General features: G+C 36.6%; 1 protein-coding gene across 7 annotated transcripts in view; it reads left to right on the forward strand.

Moving 5' to 3' along the window:
* SLAIN1 (SLAIN motif family member 1) overlaps positions 1-25,480 on the forward strand; it is a 114,655-nt gene that overhangs the window by 37,128 nt on the left and 52,047 nt on the right. For 5 of the 7 annotated variants that reach the window (XM_032151061.2, XM_058438002.1, XM_058438001.1 and 2 more), the window contains exons 3-6: positions 8,690-8,839; positions 10,299-10,448; positions 12,533-12,874; positions 19,489-19,644. In XM_032151061.2, coding sequence (XP_032006952.2) covers positions 8,690-8,839; positions 10,299-10,448; positions 12,533-12,874; positions 19,489-19,644 — 798 coding nt within the window. The remainder of the gene's footprint in view (positions 1-8,689; positions 8,840-10,298; positions 10,449-12,532; positions 12,875-19,488; positions 19,645-25,480) is intronic. The other 2 variants (XM_032151057.2, XM_032151060.2) reach the window with 1 other exon arrangement.

Below are 25,480 nucleotides of genomic sequence, written 5' to 3' on the forward strand. Positions count from 1 at the left end.
AATAGTGCAGCAATAAACATACGTGTGCATGTGTCTTTATAGCAGCATGGTTTATAGTCCTTTGGGTATATACCCAGTAATGGGATGGCTGGGTCAAATGGTATTTCTAGTTCTAGATCCCTGAGGAATCGCCACACTGACTTCCACAATGGTTGAACTAGTTTACAGTCCCACCAACAGTGTAAAAGTGTTTCTATTTCTCCACATCCTCTCCAGCACCTGTTGTTTCCTGACTTTTTAATGATGGCCATTCTAACTGGTGTGAGATGGTATCTCATTGTAGTTTTGATTTGCATTTCTCTGATGGCCAGTGATGATGAGCATTTTTTCATGTGTTTTTTGGCTGCATAAATGTCTTCTTTAGAGAAGTGTCTGTTCATGTCCTTCACCCACTTTTTGATGGGGTTGTTTGTTTTTTTCTCGTAAATTTGTTTGAGTTCATTGTAGATTCTGGATATTAGCCCTTTGTCAGATGAGTAGGTTGCAAACATTTTCTCCCATTCTATAGGTTGCCTGTTCACTCTGATGGTAGTTTCTTTTGCTGTGCAGAAGCTCTTTAGTTTAATTAGATCCCATTTGTCAGTTTTGGCTTTTGTTGCCATTGCTTTTGGTGTTTTAGACATGAAGTCCTTGCCCACACCTATGTCCTGAATGGTATTGCCTAGGTTTTCTTCTAGGGTTTTTATGGTTTTAGGTCTAACATGTAAGTCTTTAATCCATCTTGAATTAATTTTTGTATAAGGTGTAAGGAAGGGATCCAGTTTCAGCTTTCTACATATGGCTAGCCAGTTTTCCCAGCACCATTATTCTTACTCAAGTGTCCTTTCAGTCTTTTCTTGATCTTTATTACAGTATGTTATGGAAAACTGTAGTGATCGCTTCTCAGCCTTTTGGCTAAGATCAAGTGTGGAAAACTGTAGTGAAGAAGTATCCTGTTGGCCATCACTGCTGTGTCTCAACACCTGATGCTATGGTTCCAGCCCTGCACATTTTTCTGAGTGACTATTATAAAACTGGTAATATATGTTAGCCCAGGGGTTGACACCCTATGGCCATATCTGTTTTTTTGCCTGTTCCTGTATGGCCTAAGAGCATTTAAAATGTAAAATGTTAAATGCCTTTTATGTTTTTTAATGGTTGAAAAAAAAACAAGAATATTTCATAACCCACGAATATTAAATTCAATTCTCAGTGTATATAAATTAAGTGTAGCTATGCTCCTATAAAACATTTTCATTTCAATTTTTTCAATAGCTGCTTTCATACCATAATGTCAGCATTGAGCTGGTGTGACAGAAACCCTATGGCCAGCAAAGTATCAGCTGGCCCTTTACAGAAAATGTTTGACCACTGTTAGTCTGTGGCTGTGCTCTCATTTCGGATACAGTCTTCCAGACCCCATCTTACTCTGCTCAGGACCTTCCCTGTGGTTTCTAAAATTTCCAGTGAAAGATTATCTTCAGTCACTGGGGTGGTTTTATTTCCTCTTAATTATGGTAAATTCCTCTTAATTATGGTAAATTTGTTTATTTTGACAACAATATGACTCTCACACAGCCACTCTCAACCTGAACCTGTAAGACATAAATACCCTTTACAGAATGATAAAGCAGGCACATACTAACGTTTTCAATCTCAGCTCTTGTGTTGAGATTAGAATTGTTCCAGAGATACGCTTTTCAGACTCACCGAGGCAGTCACTTTCATGGTTAACCATTTTTCCTTGTTTCCAGTGGCGGCCATCCTAGCCTTTTACTACATGAAGTTCTTTATTCCAGCCTCTGGAATAAATATTCTCAGCATATTTATTGCCTATAACTTACAGATTAAAAAGCCTTAAACTCACCTTCCTCTCCCTCATTCTCTGTATTCTGTCTTTACCTCCCTGTTTCAGAGGAAGTGAGAACTCTCCCTTTCCAAGGCTGTTCAAGACAGCTAATCTCTGTCCCATTCCTCTGATCTCCAGGAACTTTTTTCCATGCTTTTCTTTTTCCTTAGACTCTTCTCTTCTCTATTATTTCTAATCTCCAAGTTTCCTTGATCCTAAAAGCCATCCTCCCTTGAGCCTTATACTCCTCAAGCTACAGCCCCCCCCTTTAAAAAAAAAAAAAAATTTATAGCCAAATCTCTCTTCAAAGACTTTTTCCTCACCTTGTATCTGCCTGACCTGCTAACACTGATTTTTCATTATGTCTTCTGCTGAATCTGCTCTCATCAGTGGCCTGGTTGTTCTAGCCAGTAGCCTCTTTTTAGTCCTCATCCTACAGGCCCTCCCTGAGTAGTTGCCACTATTAACTATTAGCTCCCATGTTGAAACTCTTCTGCATTAGTCTTTTTTTCTTTTGGTTGGGACTGGATGCATCTTTGAGCCTCCAGAATTCTTCTCCCCAAATGACCTGTCTCAGTTTCCTTTACTCATTCTCCATCTGTCTACTCTAAATTATTCCTTCCGGTCGCTTCTCTTTTCCTTGTGTATGTTCTCCTTGGGTGATTTCAATCATGCTTCATCCAATACCTATTTGTTGATGTACCCTGAATCTGTTTTTCTCTCTAGCCCTCTTCCCTGAACTCCAACTCCATACTGGACACAAGCACATTGGCATTTCTAATAACCATCTTGAGTTCAACTAATTTTTTTAAATCTAAAGATGAGTATCTCATGCTCTCCATGTGTGATGGCATCGGTGTCTCAAGAACTATTGCATTAGCTTCGGTCTCCTTTTTTCCCAATCCCTATATTCATTGAGTCACCAGATGGCTGCACTTTAGCTCAAATGTGGCTCATTGAACCTATTCTCACCAAATGTTCTGCTTGTGCTTTTGTTCAGGACCTCATCATGTCTCACCAGGTCTATTTACAAGCATCTTAACTGGTCTCCCAGACATCAGTCTCCATGCCCATTTAGTTCATCATTTCTATGGCTACTTATGTCATCTTCATAAAACGTAATCTGATTATGTCTTTCACCTTCTCACAGTCAAAACACTAACTGTTCATTAAAGTGTATAGATATAAGACAGTGCAAAACCCAAACCTACCAACCTCTCCAGCCCTAACTCTTCTCTTATACCCTATGCTTTAGTCCAAATGTTTGCCATTCCCTGAATGTACACTGCTCTTTCATGTGTTCATGGTTTCATATGCATTACTTCTATTTAGAATAGTATCATATCCTGTGAGATAAGCTCCTCAACCTTCAAGGGCCACATTAAACATAATGTCTCCTGAAGTATTTGGATTCCCCCAGAAAGTTAATAATTGCCTTTACTTTGCTTTGAGTGTGCTCCTCATGGTGCTTTTACTGCACTTACAGTATGACATCATATTCCACCTTACTTGCCTGTCTTCTGTAGTAGCTGGTCTTTAGAAATTAGAGTGGGAAGGAGAGAACAGTCACCATATCTTATTCATGTCAGCACCTGGGGCATCTGGTATGCTATAGCCACAATAGTTAGTGCCTATTCAAATGAATAGAGAAATGAATTTTAAAAAGTGGGTGGGAGTATACGGGCCAGGCAGACTTCTTGGAATGATTGTGGAGCAGGGAAATGCCACATACTGTGTGTATCTGTGGAAGATATTTAGGCAACTGCTTGGAGACTGACCTTTGAAGTTTTTTAGTATCTGTTGCCAAATGTTGAATAAAGGAATGACTCTAGATGTTGTAAACGTTGGGCATCTGAATCATTCTGGAGCACTACACTCACACACACACACACACACACATATATATACATATATACATGTATATACATATGCATATACATATATACATGTATATACATATGCATATACATATATACATGTATATACATATACATATATACACACATATATACATGTATATACATATACATATATATACACATATATACATGTATATACATATACATATATATACACATATATACATGTATATACATATACATATACATATATATTTCTTTTCCCAGGTACACGGCATTACTTATGAAGATTTAAATAAAAAGTTGGCCAGTTCCACAAGGCAGAACCTGGATTAGGGAATGAGAGAGAATATAAATTTGGCTAGCTGGGAAGATAGCCATGAGCATGGATACAAAACCATGACTTATTTAGAAAATAGGCTGTGAATTTTAGTAAAACAGACCTAAAGTTTGCTGCTAATGAGTTTTTATTGGGTTTGCTAGGTATTAAGCCTAGCTATTAAGCCCAGAATGCATTAACTATTTTTCCTAATGCTGTCCCTCCTCCTACCATGGATGAAGCTAGAAGCCATTATCCTCAGCAAACTAACGCAGAACAGAAAACCAAACACTGCATGTTCTTACTTATAAGTGGGAGCTGAACAGTGAGAAGACAAGGACACAGGGAGGGCTTGTTTTCTAGAATAACTTCTGCCCAATGAGAAATGTGGCTCTCCTGTTAGAACTCACTAGAAGGAGTGAGGGTCCTGACCTCCAGGGCTTCCTCACCTAACTGAAACCAACCCAGATGCCATGCTATTGACAGTAGAATGTATCGAAATGCTACCAAACAGAATTGCAGCCATTTTGTAACTCTTTCTTGGATTGCAAGCATTTCCAGAATTCGATGGCAGCTTTGTTGCCTTCTTGCATGGTTTTCCACCAGTTAGTGTGCTTGGCATAATCCTTCCTTTTAACTGTGCAATGCAGTACTATAGGAACTAACTCATCTTAGTGTCACCTGTTTAACCGCTTTTCTGTGTTTGTCACCCCAGTCCCAGATCCTAGGCCTTAGTAATATAACATCATTTAGTTAGAAACTGGAAGATTGATATAAAATTCAGCAACTTAGTAGTTACTAGGAAGTATTAATGAAGTGCTCCTCCAGGTATATTTTTCACCGAGATTTTAGCTGGTTTGAAACATCTAATTAGATTATTATTTGTCTTCAGAGTTAACAGAATTATACTTAAGTTTAAAAAATTGGGCAAAGTAATTTATATGTCAGGATAGGAGTGGTAGAATGGTTTGAGATAAGGAAATATTAGCCAACTTGCCAAAATTTTGACCACATTTAGCATTTATTGAGTGCATACTGTGTTCCAAGTCTTGTATTAGGTACTGAAATGACTGTAGTGAGAAGAATGAAAAGGATTGTTGCCAGAATATATTATAGTGTTGCTTTATTTTTGAACTCTTTAGTTTAATGCAGTACTGACCTTTTGAGTCTTCTAAGATATTAAATCACTTTTTCTTTTATGTGAATTAAGTAATTGCTTTCTTAAATTTGATTTTGATTATGTGTAGAGACATATCTATTTAACAACAATTTGAACACTCTGAGTCTAAGCAAAGATGATCAAGCAATAGTAGGAATGTCATTGTTTCTGGGAACTTTTTGTTGGTCACAGAATAATTTTCAGTGTGACAAATTAAAGAAACTTAGGTTGTTTCTTATACCCATTCTGTCATCTGCCTTTTTATGATTTTCTTGATTTTATCACAGGAGCATTTATCAAGTCTAGTTTTTTTGGCCATACTTTGCTTAATGGTATACAAAAATAACTACACAGATGTGTTATAATTTATCTTTTCAGTCAGGCAACTTTGAAAATATACAAAAAATAATAGACTGTTAGTCACCCTCAACTTATTTTTTTTTTTTTAAATGAGGTATCAGTCTACAATGTAGTACTTTATCACATTCATTCATTAGAAGATGATTATCAGACAAGGGAGGTGAAGTAGAAAGTTAAACCAATAAGGGTGCATCCTTAGGGTAGCTTCAGAGACACTGTAGAGGTGGGCATCAGATAAATGGCAGTCTGTAAGGGTGGTAGTGAAATGAGCTGAAGTACCTTTAAGGTCTTGCATTTGATGAAAAGCCCCTGCTGTACTTTAATTGATGAGAGTAACACAGTTAAAATACACGACATTCAGAACAGGTTTGCTCAGGGCAGTGTTGGTGGCTGGAAGTTTGTTGAAGAGTGGGTTGCAGTAATCTGGTGAGAGGTGGTGAGTGGTTAAGGAAGTTGCGGTAGAACTACAGAGAGTATGCAGAAAGAAGTGTCCTGGGAGGCAGTTTAGCTTAAGGCATTTGGGAAAGAAAACTGTGCCAAGTATCGTACATTGATTCAGTGTGTACTCCTGTTTGGGGCCAGTTCGTTGCTATTCTAGGGATTGGAATAAAATGAAAAAATGCATAGTCTATGCCATTTCCAAGTTTGCGACCCCCGCCCCCCTTTTTTTTATAAATAGAACTCTGGAGTAGGAGTATAGGGAAATTTAACTGTTGTTCAAAAATGTATCACCCATTTTTTCTCTTTTGGCAAAATTGCCTCACTCCTTTCTTTAGAGCTATTTTGGTCATCACTGAGCCTCTTGAATCATTTAACATCATTTTATATACCAAAAATCCATTGAGATGATTGATTGAAAAAGATAAAATTGCTCTTTTTTACAAGTTCTTTTTGTTTGTTTTATTCTTTATAAAAGTGCTTCCTGTTACAATTCTTTAGCTATGTACTGAAGAACAACTAGGATGTGATAGCCTCCACTCCTGTCCTCCTCCTCCTGCACTGTAACCTTGGGCACTAGTGGAGCATTATTGTTTTGTTAGCTTGCCTCTACAATAATTTTCCTCCCCTTTCTGAAAGGCTTCAATGCTAAACAACAATGTAGAGCATTCTTTCTTGCAATAGACGCTAATTGTGTTCTTAGTTGGGATCTTGCTGTCATAGCCACAATAACTGTGTCAATTGTGCGGGGAGGCTGGGTCACAGTGGTTATTGTGCAGAGTGATGAATGCTGCTTACTTGTGATCTGCTGCCGCCCGCATCTGTGGGTGAGAACACGCAGTTACTGTAATTTGCCTGGCAAGTGATCAGACTGGTATAAAATAACATCATCTGTTAGGCAAGATAGCAGTCACAAAGAACTATTGGCCTTTTAAAATATGGAATTTTTAATGAGAAACTTTGAATAATAGAGATTGAACATGTGAGAACAGCTACCTAGTGTGTGTTGCATTATTAACCCCTAGTTTGTAGTGTATTCTGGAGTCAAGTTGACCTACATAGAAGAGAAGGAACTGGAAGTGCATGTCTGTGTTCTGGCTCCGATTGGGAAAAGCTGCTTAACCATTGTAAGTTACAGGTTGGATAAGTGACATATATGACTGGTGTCAATTGGCAACCAGGCTTCACAGTTTCATGAAATGTGTGGATTCTGAAAGTGTTGTCATTGCAAATGTAGTTTCCTTGCCTAGTTCTTCCACATACTTAAGGAAAAGATATTTTTAATGTAATTGTTAGAATGTGTTGTACATAATGATTCTGAAGTAAAAGGAAATATTTTGTTTTTTTTTTTTAAGTAAACTTGGTGTTTTGCAAGGATCTGAAGAATCCCAGTTTGGAGCTGATTATTTTCTTGACTGTCCACATCCCACAGTTTTTTTTTTTTTTTTTTTCCTCTCCATCCCACTGCCCATTTTAAAGCACTTTTCAGCTGTCTGATTGCTCATTAGCATTGCTCATTAAAAGTGGTCTGGGGGCATGCATTTCAAAGCAGTCCTTTAATACTTGGTTTTTCAAGTTTTGTCAAATTCCCAGTGAATACAAACCAAGTTATTTCTTGAAGTTTAGCCTTGTTTATATTTTTTATATTATTCCTTCTGCTTAGTACATGTCTAAATGATTACTTTTCAGAAAAGTGAATTTTGCTTAGCACATTGATTTGTATCTCATGAGAAGAGAGTAAACCATGTTTGGTGTGACTTAAGCTTTTATGATTTGAGATTTGTGTGTGTGTGTGTGTGTGTGTGTGACCCCAAGAACATGGAGATACAAGGGGTGGTAATTTTGGAGGGGAAAAGTACATTAATTAGACAAGTGAGGTAATGTAAGAATGAGATCATCTGCCCATGGCTGGTGTAATTCCTTTTTGTTCATTATATTAATTTTAAAAATAATATTAAAGTAATAACATGTATGTTCCTACCTTGAAAAGCTAGTTATATAAATAATATGTATCTTTAATGCAGATAATTTGGAAGATTTTTTTTTTAAAGAAAAAATCCAAGTGATCGCCAATAGTCTCTGTACCGGCCACCTAAGATAGTCATTGTTAAATTCTGGTATAGATACCCCTCTGTTACTTTGTACACTGTTTTTCCTTTAAACCTTGTTTTGGTCTTAAGGCCATTTGGAAACACAATAGTCATTCTAAGTCCTCCCATAATCCAATAATGAATTTACATAAAATATTTTTTGTCAACATTTTCTGATATTAACTGAGCAGAAAAAATATAGAATTACATATAGTTAATATTAAGAACATTTCCCTTAATTCCTAAAGATTAGGAAGATTATAAACTTGAATTTTTCTTTTGACACTAATCCTTTTCTATATTGCAAAACACTAAATCTTTATATGGAAATAGAAAATTGAAAACATTTCTAACGTAGAAACTCAAAATAAATTTTCATTATTATGCAGGCGTGTTGGCTTTAATCAAAGTAAGATTGATTTACTTTTTTAAAATGGATGTATAAATAGGACCCTAATTCACAAATTGTTTATTTTTATATATTTTTTATTTAGATAAGTGGAAGTCAGTTAAGATAGTCCTATGAAAAGTTGCTTTGTCTTTTTTTTTTTTTTTACTCTCTTCCCTTTCTCCTTCTGACAAGTCAACATCTGCTTCCATATAGCTAACTGCTGCTATTTTCTGCTTCTGTGACAGCTAGCCGATGGCGGAGTCTCTTCTCTTCAACTGCCTCACTGGCTTTTCCTTATAGTCCTGTTGCAAGACTCAGCCCTTATAGCAATGGCATTAATACTCCCAGCTTCTCTAAAACCTCAAATAAAGCAATACTAACACCTGAAAAAACAGGTAATATTTTAACTTCTTGACTAGATGCTTGCTTTGTAATTCAGTTACTAAACACAGCTTAAATATTCATCTTTCATTTGAAAAGCTTGAGAATAATCTTAGAATGGAGAGTTTGTGCTGCACACTTACTTTGGGTACAAAAGGCCTAGCACTAATTTGTACCCTTAACACCATTGATCTACTGCTCTCAATTGTGTGTAGCAGACAGTCTTCCCTCCTTAACAAAAGTATATGCATGCAGTTCTGTATTTCCAAATGCTTATGTGCTTTTAAAATTAAATGTCAAACACAATTTAGGTAGTTTTTATTATTCAAGATTGTAAGTCTTTATTTTTTTTAATTTTTTTCTGGTAGCTTTTAAATTTAGCTAAGGCTGTGTAGAAGAAAATAGTCATAGTGGCTTTTTATGAGATGAGGATCTCACCATTTTCTTATTTTTCTCAGCATTGGTGTGATTCCATTCCTATAGCCTTCTTCTATTTGTTCTTTGGTTCTTTTATCTGAAGCCATTGGTTTTTTTATTCTCATGGGTGGCTATAAGTCTCCCGTGACTACTCTCTGGTCTGTATTATGTGGGTGTTGTATATATTTCTGCATATGTATGTGTGCCTTTTTGATGTGATATTCTTACCCATTTGTAGCACTGCTGTTTGTACTCATTAAGAAATGGACCAGATTAAAATTTAATTTAAAAATATATAATCAGTTACTGTCAGACAAGTGTGTCCTATTATTAAAGTATACATGAATATATATTCTTTTTTTTTTTTTTTTTTTTTTTTTTTTTTTTTTTTTTTTTTTTTTTTTTTTTTTTTTTTGAGACGGAGTCTCGCTCTGTCGCCGAGGCTGGAGTGCAGTGGCGCAATCTCGGCTCACTGCAAGCTCCGCCTCCCGGGTTCACGCCATTCTCCTGCCTCAGCCTCTCCGAGTAGCTGGGACTACAGGTGCCCGCCACCACGCCCGGCTAATTTTTTGTATTTTTAGTAGAGACGGGGTTTCACCGTGGTCTCGATCTCCTGACCTCGTGATCCGCCCGCCTCGGCCTCCCAAAGTGCTGGGATTACAAGCGTGAGCCACCGCGCCCAGCCAACTGAATATATATTCTTATACCATGCCTTTAGATATATACATATCTAATAGGATAGATTTTAGCGGTAGTGAATTTTTTATTGTGATAAAAAAATATAATGTGAAATCTACCCTTTTAACAATTTAAGTATATAGTACACGGTGACTTTTTAAATTGTGAAAATTCAATTTGAAAACAATGAACAAGTGGTTTTGTATATATGAATTGTGTACACATGATGTGCACGTTGACCATTAAATGGTGACATGTTGGTGATTTTTGTAACACGAAAACATGAGACAAATTGCTGACTGTTTATATATGAATTGTAAAGCATGTATAGCTATCAGTCCTGCAGATGAACGAACACACATTTCCTTTGTGTTTCAGGTTACACTTCCAGGGGCTCCCCTCTCAGTCCCCAGTCATCTATCGACAGTGAGCTGAGTACTTCAGAATTGGAGGATGATTCTATCTCCATGGGATATAAATTACAGGACCTCACTGATGTTCAGATCATGGCTCGTCTGCAAGAAGAAAGTATGTGTTCTTTCTAAACTAGCAAAATGAGGCTTCCACTTGGAATATACAGGCAGAGGGGGAGGTTCAGGCATTTCTCTCCAGGTAATGGGCAAATAATTAGATTCTTTCTCTCGTACTGTCCTACTTTTTAGGTGGAGCCAGTTATATGCTTCTCACACTATCACGAGGTGGTAGGACTTAGTCTGATGAAAACACATTGATACATGGACATTGCTGGTATTGCCACTGTGGAAACAGATGGACAGTTTCCTAAAAAACTAGAGGTGCAACTTCCATGTGGCCCAGCAAACTGCACTCTTGGATATTTATCCCAGAATAGTGGAAATTTGTGTTCACACAAAAACTTGTACGTGAATGTTCTGAGCACCTTTAGAGCCCAAAACTGGAATTAGCTTAGATGGCCTTCGGTAGGTAAATGATTAAACCAATCATGCTACATCTGTACCATGGAGTACAACTCAGCAATAAAGAGGAACAAACTACTGATATACACAACATCTTGCTTGAAGCTCCAGGGAATCATGGTGAATAAAAAAATTGATCATAAGAGAGTGCATACTGTATAATTCCACACATATAACATTTTGAGATGACCAAATGTTAGGAACGGAGGACAGACTAGTGGTTGGTGGAGTTAGGGATAGGGCTTAGGGTCTCAAGAGGGTCTCGAAGCTGGATGTAGTTATAAACGGGTAACACGGGAGTTTTGCAGTGTTGGTACTATTCATTGGTGGATCTTTGAACCTGTAGGTAATAAAATTGCATACAGCTTAATACTCTCTCTATCTCTCTGACACACACACACACACACACACACACACACACCTGTGAAAATCTGAATAAAATGAGTGGATTATATCACTGCCAATACCCTGGCTGTCATATTATTCTATAATTTTGCACAGTGTTACCACTGGGGGAAACTGGGCAAAGTGTGCAGTTTTGTTGTTTTTTAAGCACTGCATGTGAGTCTACAGTTATCTTAAAATTTCAGTTAAAATGCATTGACATACTTCTCCAGGTAAATAATTGTGAAAGAGTAGATAAGTAGAAATAGGATAGTTTTTCACTGGTTCTGTGATAAAGTTACAAAAAATTATCTGGGAGTGAACTAGTTGAAGGGCATTAATGGTATCAAAAGGCACAGAACTGGAGTGTTTGTTTTGGATTTATCTTTTCCGCCAACATAAGTAGAAATAATCAAGTATCATTTAAGCATAATAATTTCCTGCTTTCAGAATTAGTCAAGGCTTCTATGAGAAACATGGTAATGCTTATGCAGGATTTAGTAAGATACGTTTTTAAGGGGAAAAGTGGTTATTTTATATCATTATTTAGTAAAAGCAAATTTAAATACTCTTTCTAAAAATATATATGGCTAAATGATTGTATGTCAGTTTCAGAAGTTAAGTAGTCAGGGATAGACCACTTTTTAAAAAAACTGTAGTACTGGCAATGGGTTAAATAATGAGAACTTTGTAGTTTGACTATTTTTAGATGATTACCTTATAGGATGACCTAAAACTATTAGAAGTATTGAGGTGTCTGTGCTTTGAAAGAGATAATATTAGTAACATAAAAGAATAATAGAGAGATGACCTTGTGGGAAAATATTTGTACCTCGGCTTTTAAACTTTCCCTTTGACTTTAAAAGTTGGGGGTGGGGAGCAGAATGACTTCCTACTTGGGCAGAGATTTGAAGATTTTAGTTGGTTTAAGTCATAGCAAACTATTCATAATGAGATGAATATTTCTTCCTAAGTTGCCCTTCTAAAATATCTCTTGATTTGAAAAGGGGAAATTGATAGATATTAATGAATGAGCTGTGGCAGGTATATATAATCTTCACTGGAATTGGGGCAATCTTTTTGCAAAACAGAATTGTCCAATATTAGATATCTGTATCATAGGTAAATGTGATTATTGTCTTGGTAAACTTGTCAATTTAGTAAACTTGAGAACAAGATAATAAGTCTCTGTGAGTAATTTGTTTGGCACAATTTTTCATCTAATACTTGGTTAATTATAACTAAATGTTAGCTAGATCAAAATACATTAGAGTACTATTTGTTATTTTGTAGGTCTCAGGCAAGATTATGCTTCTACTTCAGCATCTGTATCAAGACATAGTTCCAGTGTGTCATTGAGTTCAGGAAAAAAAGGGACATGTAGTGATCAAGAATATGACCGATACAGTCTGGAGGATGAAGAGGAATTTGATCATTTGCCACCACCTCAGCCTCGTCTTCCAAGATGTTCCCCTTTCCAAAGAGGAATTCCCCATTCACAGACTTTCTCCAGCATTAGGGAGTGTAGGAGGAGTCCCAGTTCCCAGTATTTTCCTTCAAATAATTACCAGCAGCAACAGTATTATTCACCTCAAGCCCAAACTCCAGATCAGCAACCAAATAGGACCAATGGAGGTAGGTTGTATGCTTTTTTGGTATTTGATATGCTTTGATTTTTTTGTATGTGGTCAAGAAATGGTTTTTGTGTTTTTGTTTTTGTTTTTGAGACAGAGTCTGTCTCTGTCCCCTAGGCTGGAGTGCAATGGCACGATCTCGTCTCACTGCAACCTCCACCTCCCAGGTTCAAACGATTCTCCTGCCTCAGCCTTCCAAGTAGCCGGGGTACAGGCATGTGTCATTATGCCTGGCTAATTTATTTTTTATTTTTTATTTTTAGTAGAGATGGGGTTTCACCATGTTGACCAGGCTGGTCTTGAACCACCAACCTCAGATAATCTGCCTGCCTTGGCCTCCCAAAGTGCTGGGATGACAGCCACCATACCTGGCCAAGAAATGGTTTTAAGAGAAAAATAGATAATTGGTCAATGTTTCTCAGATTAAAAATCATCCTCCAGACCTTCTCAGTTTGGTCTAAATTTGCATCTCTAATTGACTGGCTTCTGATTACGTGTCCCAGATTTATAAACTCACAGCTTCAAGAAAACCTCCATGACATAGCTGGCTCGGAATGAGTTATAAATGTGCGGCATCTCTGCATTGTTGCTGTGCCTGTGGCACAGGCAGGGTTGTACAAGCTGAGAAGTTTGTGGTCAAGCCCATGGAGGCAAAGGCTGTGAGTTGTCATTCCTTACCTTGTCCACAACCTTCAGTCTCTTACTGTCTGTTCCTAGCACAGAGTGAGGTTGTAAGCATGAATGATGATGCTTGCAGAGGATGCTGCTCTTACACAGCCAGATCTAGGCAAGTTTGAGATGTGTCTTTCCCTCTGATCTCCTGACATCTAGAATTAAGATCTGTGTAGCAGCAGGAACATGGAGGCTGCTTTCCGTTAGCATCTGGCAGGGTAATGAGAAATTGATCTGTCTTGTCAACATGGTGGGTTGCTGTCTGTGTCATTCTTTCATACTTTTTCTATCTCCTCATCATTTATCTTTCTTCCACACTTGCAGGAGTTGGACTCTGACTTCTAAGAACTATGGGAGAAGCAATCATGTAATATTCTAAGCATGTTGTGTTTTTATACTAATGATCACTTGAACCCTCACACACAAATTCTATATATTATGGAGAAACAAACCAATCAAAAATAATTTATAATTATACAATTACAGTTCTTAATTATTATATAGCACTGTTTCTCAAAGCTGGGTCCAGAAGTGATCAAATGGTCTTTAAAAATATTTATAGGCCAAATATAAATTTTGTATTAGTGATCAGCCATAACCCTGTATTTAGTTTTTACCCTTTCTTCCTTTGTACTTGTATCATTCATGCTGATGCTAATTAAGAGATCATTTGGAAATATTTAAAATTTTATATTTGTAATTTCTCTTACTACCTTGAGATTTCAAGTTTAAAGGAGTGGTGGCTAAAAAATGTCATCATGACTAACATATTAAAGCTCATAGCATCAGAAAGACAATGTACTCCATGTGCTTAGTGGAAGTCATAACATCTTATTAAAATTGAGAGGCCACCTAGAATCGTTTCTCTAAAGCTTTTTTTCTTTTTTACTTAAGTGTTTTAGAACATCGTAGTCAAGTTGCTAAGCAGATGCTAGCTCTGCATCTTGATTGATATTGTCAATAGGATCATTTTTCTCCACTTAGCTGTTTGTTGCACCTCAGAAAAGTGGTATTCACTTCCATCAAACACCGTTTGAAAAGGATTAGGTTTCTGTGAATCCCATGCTGGGATATTCTTCACAGGAAAGTGGAGACATACCACAGTTTAGGTCCCTTTATGGTAGTTTTATTTTGCCTAAAATGTCTAGTTTTCACAATACAAGAAAAATGGAATACAAAGGCAATTTTCTGGATATGACTTCTGACTAATTAGCTTAATGGTTGAGAGCAGAGGCTCTGAAGTCCAGTAGATCCTGTGTTTCTCAACTCTCTAAGGTTTGGTTTCCCTAACTAAAATGTGGACAAGATAATATCTATCTCTTAGGAAACTTAGGTATAATTTCACACCAAACCATCTGGTACACATTTTCTCCACCTAAATATATTATAAGGAGTAAATGAAATAAATGAATATTACATTGCCTGTAGCTGGGAGTGGATGTGCTGAATAAAGGTTGTCTTCTCCCCTTTTGTTTTTAAACTTTTATTAACATATGATTCAGATGTCCTAGCCTGCATTTTAGAATATTGAGCATAAAACTGTGAAATAAGAATGGTAACTTTGAAACTAATCTATTAAATATTTTTCTAAATTATCAAAATAATATAGATAGGAGAAAATAATTGTTAAACTGTTGATTCATTTTAAAATAATTGAGAATAAACTAGAAACGTATATTAATATTTACTGCTTTTGTAGTTCCTACACTGCCTAGATTTAAAGAGACGGGTCATAAAACTTTCTGGGATATTTCTGGGATTCATAGAATTAAAAGAAGCGTAACTGGAATAACTTGCTAAATATCAAAATGACTGAACTTGTAGAATCTTTACCAACTTTTTTATAATTCCACAGTATGGCAGGGGTTACTGGTGGCATGATGTAGTCCTTATTATCATGAGGACCTCCCCTGGAGCCTGTGTTGCCTCGATGCCTAGATCTAGCTGTTTTGTGGATAATGAGTGTCTCCTTTAGTCCTAAAGATTCCTGAGTCTTTGTTCATAGAGTGGTGAGTCTTGCTGCCTCTTTAATGTGAGCAAACTCATTTGAATTCTTTACTTGGTCTATTTTTCCAGTTTCCTGCTGCATCTCAGCCCTTGAAGATTAAACTGCTGATTTCTTGTGAAGATAGAAATAGAACATTACTTTTGGTTCCCTGAACTTTAAATAATATGTGGTTATTAAAACGTTCCACATTGTTTGACAGGAAATGTACCTCATTTCCAGATGGTCTGACACAAGTTGGAGATCACAGCTTTGTTCCAAGGGGAATAGTGTCCTAAATATTTACACTTGGAAGACCTTATTTTTAAGAGCATATTTCAAGATTAAAGCTTTGTGAAACAGACTTGTTGCTTAAATATGCGTAAAGATTGGTTTTAAAGACTAACACAGATTAGAGACATAGCCAAATGTAAGGTATGGACCTTGATTGGATCGTGGTTTAGAGGAAAAAGCTTATGAAAGATATTCTTGGGATGTCTGAAAAGTTTTGTGTGCAGATTATCATATGATATTGTTAATTTGTTTACATGTGATTACAATATTGTGATTCTATAGAATTTTCTCAGGAGATCAGTATGCATTTAAAGCGTCAAGATGTCTGAAGTTTTATCTTGTTTAGCAAAGCAAACAAATGTATATGTGGAGATGAATTAAATATGGCAAAATGGAAACAACCAGTATAGCCAGGTGGAAAAATAGGTGTTTATGATACTATTTTTTAACATTTCTATATGTATGAAAACTATTATAGTAAATAGTTGGAGAGAGATTTTAAAAAGAAATATAGAAGCTCAATTAATTTTCTCAATAGCATTATTGAGAAATTATGTTCCTGTGCCTCCCTGCTGCTTAAAAATATATATATTGGAAATATATATAGTGAAAATAGTCTAGTACTGATAGAGGCTGACTTTTTTACACCAGTTTTTGTGATAGTCAAAAGATCTAGATATAGCCACTAAGATTATGTAGAAAAGAGTCCTTCTAATTCCTCCCTTCTTACTACACACTGTCTGCCAAATCATACACATAATATTTGCTGATATATGAAGTACCTGCTCTGTGAGGCTGGGAACTTTAATAGGAATTTGGGAATATGAGACATATGATTGTTAAAAATAGGCATCAAGACGATAATGAGGAAAATTGCCAAGGAATCTAACAGTCAATGGCAATATTTGAGCATCCTTACTCTAGAACTACACACAGAAAGTAAAGAAATGTGTGAGAGGTAGATACTTCCAGCCGGGAAGTCCATAGAAAAGCTTCCCTATGGTGGGGATAATTGTGCCAATTCTTAAAGTATTAGTAAGAGCCACATGAGTAAAATATTCTTTTGTGCTTTCTACCATAGCACTCTATAATTTCTTATGCTTTCTTATTATACATATTACCTAAGTATACTTATTGTGCTTGTTTAATCTTCTGTCTTTTCCATCCCAAGGGAGCAAAAATTGCTGGACATGGCAATTTAATAGGTATTACTAATGTCAAAGGAGTAGTGTATGAAAGGGGAATAAGAAGAGCTGAGTTTGATTTTGCCTTGCATGCTTTTTGGATTAGTATTCAAGTATATCATTATTTTCTGGTTTTGCTTGAAAGAAAATGACCACAAGATTGAATGCTCTGATATGTGCACTTTAGTGTTTTGGGGTATATATCAATAAAGATAAAAATATCTTGTAAGTTGGAGGGGTGAAAAAAATTTTAGATATTATAATGATTTATGATCTTCCATGGTTTACCCCATCAAAATGTTAATCTTTAATATTTATTTTATTTGGGAGAAAATTTAATTTTAAATTTAATTAAATTTATTTCAGATTTTCTCTTTAGGATCAACAATGGGTGGGGAAGGATTGAGAAGCACTGGTCTAGACTGTAAACCTAGACCATAAATCTTGACTATAAATTCAATGAGACTCGCGACTGTATCTGCCTAATACACTGTGGTATCCCCAACAGCTCACAGAGTGCCTGGTATTTAGTGTAAACACAGTAATGTTCCCTTGTTCATTTGTTCCTTCTCCAAAGTGAGGATGGGTGTCCACATGGAGGGACCAGCCTGCTCACAGGTATGAGAGAGTTCTCCCCTGTGGTCGGGGAGCAGGCTGAGAGGCCAGGCTGAAGAAGTATAAAGAGCCTGGGCCTTGAAGGCCTCATCTAGGCTGTGCTCAGGAGCTTGGCCTTTCAGAAGAAGGAGCAGGGGAGCAATTGAGGAGTTGGAGGGATTTCAGCAAGTGGGTGACTAGATGTGTGCTGTGCTCTAGGAAGAGTGGAATTGGCTGTGTGGGAGATGGATGGGAGAAACAAGACACAAGGGTACATGGAGACCAATTAAGAGAATTTTGTGAAAATGTAGGTGATCAATAATGAGGTAAGAACTAGGTAGTGGAAGATTCACTACATATTTATGAGGCAGAATTAACAGGACTTGGAAAGTATGGTGCAAAGAGAAGGGGAGACTCCCAGACTTTTGGATTAGGTGATGTGCTGGACAGGGCTACAATTTATGGATCTAAATAATGCAGAAGGAGTAGTGTGTGAAGGGGAGAAAGAAATGAATTCAGTACTTGAATTAGTTTTGTCCTTGAATTAGTTATGGCTTAGTACTCGTATATATGCTTTTTTTTTTCAGTTTAAATGACCAGACATAGGTACTTTAGTTTTGGGGGGATGTGTATCGATCAAGGAAAAAGTGTCTCATAGAGTTGTGGTCTTGTGGCTGGCTTATTTCACATGTGTTATTCCACGCATCTCAACATTGAGATCTGTATGTGACTCTCTGCTGCCTCTTGGTGGCAGAAGATGAACTTAGCAAGGCAAAAAAATTGAAGCATTCTCTTGGTCTTTTTCATCTGCAAACATTTGGTGGCGTACTCATGAAAGTTAAAACTTTCCAGAGATTAATGTGGTCATGTTAATGTGATGAGTGGATATTTCAAGACATCTGAAGTTTGAATTTTATTAATTTGTTCCATTTTGATATGGTAGCAAAAGATTCAGTAAGTGTTGGTTTTGATTTTTCTAGGTTTTTTTTTTAAGAAGCATGTAACTTAATTTCTAGGATTGTTTTGATAAATTTAATGGCTATAAGATTATTTTCTAACTTTTTAAATATAGTTTTAGCCACTTATTGAATAGGAACAGATAGCTAACTGCTTAGCTAGTCCCTATGTCTTTTTATAGAAGTCTTGTTCTCCTTTAACACATTGTATTAGTCAGGGTTCTCTAGAGGGACAGAACTAATAGGATAAATGTATATATGAAGAGGTGTTTATTAAGGAGTATTGACTCACACAATCACAAGGTGAGGTCCCATGATAGGCTGTCTGCAAGCTGAGGAGCAAGGAAGACAGTCGGAGTCCCAAATCCTCAAAAAGTAGGGAAGCTGCCAGTGCAGCCTTCAGTCTGTGGCCAAAGGCCTGAGAGCTCCTGGCAAACCACTGATGTAAGTCCGAGAGTCCACAAGCTGAAGAACTTGGAGTCTGATGCTCGAGGGTAGGAAGCATCCAGCACAGGAGAAAGGTGAAGTCTGCTCCTTCCACGTTCTTCTGAGCTTTTATCCTAGCCATGCTGGCAGCTGATTAGATGGTGCCTATCCAGATGGAGGGTGGGTCTACCCCTCCCAGTCCACTGACTCAAATGTTAATCTCCTTTGGAAACACATTCACAGACACACCCAGGAGCAATGCTTTACATCCTTCAATCCAATCAAGTTGGCACTCAATATTAAGCATCACACATGTTTATTTGGTGGAACCCTTCTGGTTGGGGCTTGTGTTTTCCTGTACAATAGGTTAGAAAGCTTGATCATCAGCAGGTAATAATTTTTATTTATTATTGAGCACAATATGACTTTTGTTATTTGCTTTTGAAAGCTAGTATTTTGGTTGCATAACATCTGTCATTTTTCACTTAGTAAAATTTTTTTCCAGATAAGCTCCGAAGAAGTATGCCTAACCTAGCCCGGATGCCAAGTACAACTGCCATTAGTAGCAACGTTAGTTCTCCAGTCACCGTGCGAAATAGTCAGAGTTTTGACTCAAGCTTGCATGGAGCTGGAAATGGAATTTCAAGAATACAGTCTTGTAGTGAGTATAATTATTTGATATAGTTATATATTGTATAATTGTATAATTATTTTTTATAATTTTTAATTGTAAGGAAAATATCTTAATGTTTCATTTCTTTATATTTACTTGCAAGAACACTAAACTTTTCTCCTTCCCCTGTAACTTATTTTTTTTATTTCACCATTAGAGTTGAATAGTATTTTCACCAGCGCCTGTGGTATCAATTAATAATAGTAAATTGTTATTTGTATAATAATAGTAAATTATTTGTAGTCCTTTATATCCTAGGATAGTAGAAGTACTACATGGTGATTGATTCATCCACTCATCATACAAACATTTTTTTCCTTGCAGATCCTCCTCTTTCTAGCTGTCTGCCTCAATAAGCACACTTCATTCTGATTAGCCGTTCCTTTTGTCTTGTTTTTCACCTGTGCATACTTTTGTCTTTTTCCCCCTAAATGAAGTTATATTTTAGTGTGTCTAAAGTAGTTTTTATCCACTCTATTTTAGCTTACCCCACGTTCTGTTACTTACTTTCTATGTTTTACCCAGCAGTGAGCGACAGAGTGAGCATTAGGCCTAGTGCTGTATATCTTCACTTTATGTGGGGATGTGTTGCATCGGCATCCCCCCATTCCTACTCATGCTGTCTATATGGGTTGCTGCAGTTAAGTCTTACGTTGACCTCTAGGAGGAAGGCACAAGGACATATTATCAGTATTCATAAAAATGCCCAAACTTGGGTGGCTGAGCATGTTCTGAGTGTACTGGCCAAGAGTCATCAACCGGATGTCTTAAGTCTGCATCCAAAATGGTTTGTAGCTCTTCTCCCTCAAACTTAGTTTTGGGAGTCAAGTTGTATCTTCCTAACATGCAGTGATCTTTCATTTCTTTATGTTTTAGTTCCTAACAACCAAGTGACATCATTTACTCTGTACAAGGAACTGTGCTAACTAGTTTATATTCATTAGTTCCACCAACAACTCTATGAATTAGTTTCTACTGCCATTCTTACTTTGTGGAAGAGGAAACAGTTCTGATAGATTAAGGAACAGTTTGTCCAAGGCCATGCAGGTGGAAGAGCAGAGAGGCAGACCTAGGTCTGGTTATTCCCAGAGCTTTTTACTGCTATCATATTCTAGCTCCTCGTGCTGTTCTTCTCTGCCTAGCATTCTTCCTTTTCTTTCTTCGTTCGGTTTACTCCTACTTACTTTTATAATACAGTCCAAATACCATGCCCTTGGAAGTCTTCATTGCTTACTTGATCACCCTAACACACTTTCTCAAATACCCCCCAAAAAATTCTAGAGTGGATTAGATTTTTGGTGCTTACCTCTGTTATTCAATGTACCATGTTTTACCATTAATATGTTTGTCTTCCTTACTAGATTGTAAGCTCCCTCTGGGCTTGGGCCATCATTTATTTGATTTTCTGTTCCCAGTGCCTGACGTGTTGCCAGAACATAAGGAACTCTCAGTGAATGCTTGAATGAATGCCACAGGATTCTATGTTAAAGCTTGATCTGTTAAATATTTGAAATGAATGGCTTGTATAAGAACACATAAACAACCTATGAAATTTGCCAATGGTAGAAACCGAGAGGACTAACAGCTCATTTTATGTCAGAAAGTTAGGAGAATGGGCCAAATGTGTCACGAGGAAATTTAGCTGATAGAAATATACAATTCTATATCTGAACTACAAAAATCAGTAGCGTACCAGCATAGACAATATGACGAAACCCCGTCTCTACAAAAAATACAAAAATTAGCCAGGCATGGTGGCACATGTCAGTAGTCCTAGCTACTTGGAAGGCCAAGATAGGAGGATCACTTGAGCCCGGGAGGTTGAGTCTGCAGTGAGCCAAGATTGCACCACTGCACTCTAGCCTGGGCAATAGATAGAATGAGACCCTGTCTTGAAAAAAGAAAAAAAAATCAATAGTGTTTAAGTGTAGGATGGGAGAAATACAGTTTAGAGAATAGCAAATATGGTAACAATTAGGAATTTTTGTTGACTCCAACTCAGTGTGTATTGGTAGCAGATTTGAGTGCCAGAAAAATGTATGTAACCCAAAAGAGTGTACACTGCAAAGAATGTTCAGCTTTGATTGAAGTGCCCCCACAGTGACGGGAAAATGTCAAAAGGATACAGGAACCAAGTTGAAGGAACCTCCTAATGGCCAAATTTGGGGCAGTTTGAGCCACAGAGTAAATAATTATAGTAATGGATTATAACTGATGGAATAAAATAAATATGCATGGGTTCATACTTAATTGGATAAATAGAGGGGAACATCTTCTTTGTAGCAGATTCCAATTCATGCATATAAAAGAAATGAGGAAAATATAAAAATCATCATTTCTAAGTCAAGCATAATACTGAGAGAAAGCCCTCAAGAAGAATATTAATGTGTGGGAGAAGGAGGACTCTCATAACTTTTGTTTCAAATCTTAAGATTATGCTCTCATTTCTGGGAACACACCTAAGGGAGGATCTTATATAGACTTTATTTTTATAAAGTTTTTTGACTACTATACACATGTATCAGCATTTCTTTTTTTTTTTCTTATTTCAATAGTTTTTGGGGAATAGCTGGTTTTTGGTTACATGGATGAGTTGTTTAGTGGAGATTTCTGAGATTTTGGTGCACCTGTTACCGAAGCAGTGTACACTGTACTCAGTATGTAGTTTTTATCCCTCACCACCCTCCCAGACTTCCCCACAAGTCCCCAGAGTCCATTATCTTATTCTTATGCCTTTGCATCCCCATAGCTAAGCTCCCACTTACACGAGAGAACATACGATATTTACTTTTCCACTCCTGAGTTATTTCACTTAGAATAATGGCCTCTAGCTCCATCAAAGTTGCTGCAAAATATTAATTTGTTTCTTTTTATGGGTGAGTAGTATTCCTTGGTGTATATATACCACATTTTCTTTATCCACCTGTTGGTTGATGGGCACTTAGGTTGGTTCTATATCTAAGCCGCTGTAAATGCTGCTGCTATAAACATGCTTATGAATGTGTCTTTTTTTCAAATAATGACATCTTTTCCTTTAGGTAGATACCCAGTAGTGGGATTGCTGGATCAAGTGGTAATTCTACTTTTAGTTCTTTAAGGAATTTTCTTCATACTGTTTTCCATAGTGGGTCTACTAATTTACACTCCCACCAGCAGTGTAAAAGTGTTCCCTTTTTGCCACATCCACATCAACATCTATTGTTTTTGACTTTTTAATTATGGCCATTCTTGCAGGGTAAGGTGGTATCTCATTGTGGTTTTAATTTGCATTTCCCTAATGATTAGTGATGTTGAGCATTTTTTCATTTGTCTGTTGGCTGTGTATCTTTTTTTGAGAAATGTCAGTTCATGGTTTTTGCCCACTGTTTGATGGGATTACTTGTTTTTTTTTTTTTTTTCTTGCTGATTTATTTGAGTTCCTTGTAGATTCTGGCTATTGGTCCTTTGTCAGATGCATAGTTTGCAGATATATTTTTCTACTCTGTGAGTTGTCTGTTTACTCACTGATTATTTATTTTGGTGTGCAGAAGGTTTTTAGTTTAATTAGGTCCCATTTATTTATTTTTGTTTGAGTTGCCTTTGCTTTTGGGATTTTAGTCATGATTTCTTTGTCTAAGCCAATGTCCAGAAGAATTTTTCCAATATTATCTTCTAGAATTTTTATGGTTTCAGGTCCTATATTTAAGTCTTTGATCCATTTTGAGTTGATTTTTGTATAAGGTGAGAGGTGGAGATTCAGTTTCATTCTTCTACATGTGGCTTGCCAGTTTTCCCAGCACTATTTACTGAATAGGGTGTCCTTTCCCCAGTTTATGTTTTTGTATGCTTTGTTGAAGATCAGTTGGCTGTAAGTATTAGGGTTTATTTCTGGGTTCTCTATTCTGTTCAATTGGTCGCTATGCCTATTTTTATAGCAGTACCATGCTGTTTTGGTAACTATAGCCTTGTAGTATAATTTGAAGTCAGTTAATGTGGTGCTTCTAGACTTGTTCTTTTTGCTTAGTCTTGCTTTGGCTATGTGGGCTGTTTTTTGGTTCCATATAAATTTTAGGATTGTTTTTTCTAGTTCTGTGAAGAATGATGATGGTATTTTGATAGAATTGCATTGAATCTGTAGATTGCTTTTGGCAGTTTGGTCATTTTTACAATATTGATTCTTCCAATTCATGAGCATGGGATGTGTTTTGTTGTGTCATTTGTGATTTCTTTCAACAGTGTTTTGTAGTTTTCCTTGTAGAGATTTTTCACCTCCTTTGTTAAGTATATTTCTAAGTATTTTATTTTATTTTGTACAGATGTTGTAAAAGCGGTTGAGTTCCTGATTTAATTTTCAACTTGATTGTTGTTGGTATACAGCAGTGTACATTGATTTTGTATCCCGAGACTTTACTGAATCCATTTATCAGATCTAGGAGCTTTTTGGATGAGTCTTCAGGGTTTTCTAGGTATACAATCATATTATTGGCAAACAGTGACAGTTTGACATCCTCTTTTCCAATTTGGATGCCCTTTATTTCTTTCTCTTCTGTAAGTACTCTGGCTAGGACTTCCTGTGTTATGTTATGTAGAAATGTTATGTGTTATGTAGAAATAGTGAAAGTGGACATTCTTATGAAGGATGTTTTGTTCCAGTTCTCAGGGGGCATGCTTTCAACTTTTCCCCATTCAATATGATGTTGACTATGGGTTTGTCATATATCGCTTTTATTACTTTGAAGTACGTCCCTTCTATGCCTATTTTATTGAGGGGTTTTATCATAAAGGGATGCTGGATTTTATCAAATGCTTTTTTGTATCTATTGAGATGATCATATAGTTTTAGTTTTTAATTCTGTTTATGTGATGTATGTTAAACCATTTGTATGTATGTTAAACAGTATGTATGTATGTTAAACCATTTCTATATCCCTGGGATGAAACCTGCTTGATCATGATGTGTTATCTTTTTGATAACACATGTATCAGTATTTCTGTGTATAGATTTTGCCTTGTATACTTGAGCAAATTTTTTTAAGGAAAAAATTTTTTAAGGAAAAAAAATTTAAGGAAAAACTATTTTTAAGGAAATATTTTCAAGAGATGATAAATAAAACCATAGAGACTTTTTTTGAGTCTTTTTCCCCCTTATCTTTATTTCAAAAAAGTATTTATATATTCCATGATTAGGTAAATTCAACTGTTTTAGAAAACAGGGTATGTCCATGTTTAACCATGTTACAAGTACTAGGCAGCAAAGGCTTGGGTAGTTAGTATGTAAGCAGAATTCTGTGCATAAGTTTCTATTAAATTTGATTGTTTTCCTTGGAGAAAGGGATTAAAAAATTTAAAAACTTTTGCCTACCAGTTTGTTACCTTTTAATGTGAAATGATACACAAAGTTGGGTCCGTATACTGATGAAATTTTTAAGGGTTCTTACCCAGAGAGTTCCCAGTTCCCTTCATTTTATAGGTTTTGCTACTATTATAAATGTAATAATGTCCAGCAACTCAAAGAGATAAATGACATAGTGAATATTATTTAAGGAATATATCTGTAATAAACTGTTTGTACCTACAGATATCACCTCTGTCTTCTTTTTTTTTTTTTTTTTTGAGACGGAGTCTTGCTGTTTCTCCCAGGCCAGAGTGCAGTGGCGCGATCTCGGCTCACTGCAAGCTCCGCCTCCTGGGTTCACGCCATTCTCCTGCCTCAGCCTCCCGAGTAGCTGGGACTACAGGCGCCTGCCACTGCGCCCAGCTAATTTTTTTTGTAGTTTTAGTAGAGACGGGGTTTCACCATGTTAGCCAGGATGGTCTTGATCTCCTGACCTCGTGATCCACCCGC

Source organism: Hylobates moloch, unplaced genomic scaffold, assembly GCF_009828535.3.
Source record: "Hylobates moloch isolate HMO894 unplaced genomic scaffold, HMol_V3 SCAFFOLD_4, whole genome shotgun sequence".
Classification (NCBI taxonomy): Eukaryota; Metazoa; Chordata; class Mammalia; order Primates; family Hylobatidae; genus Hylobates; species Hylobates moloch.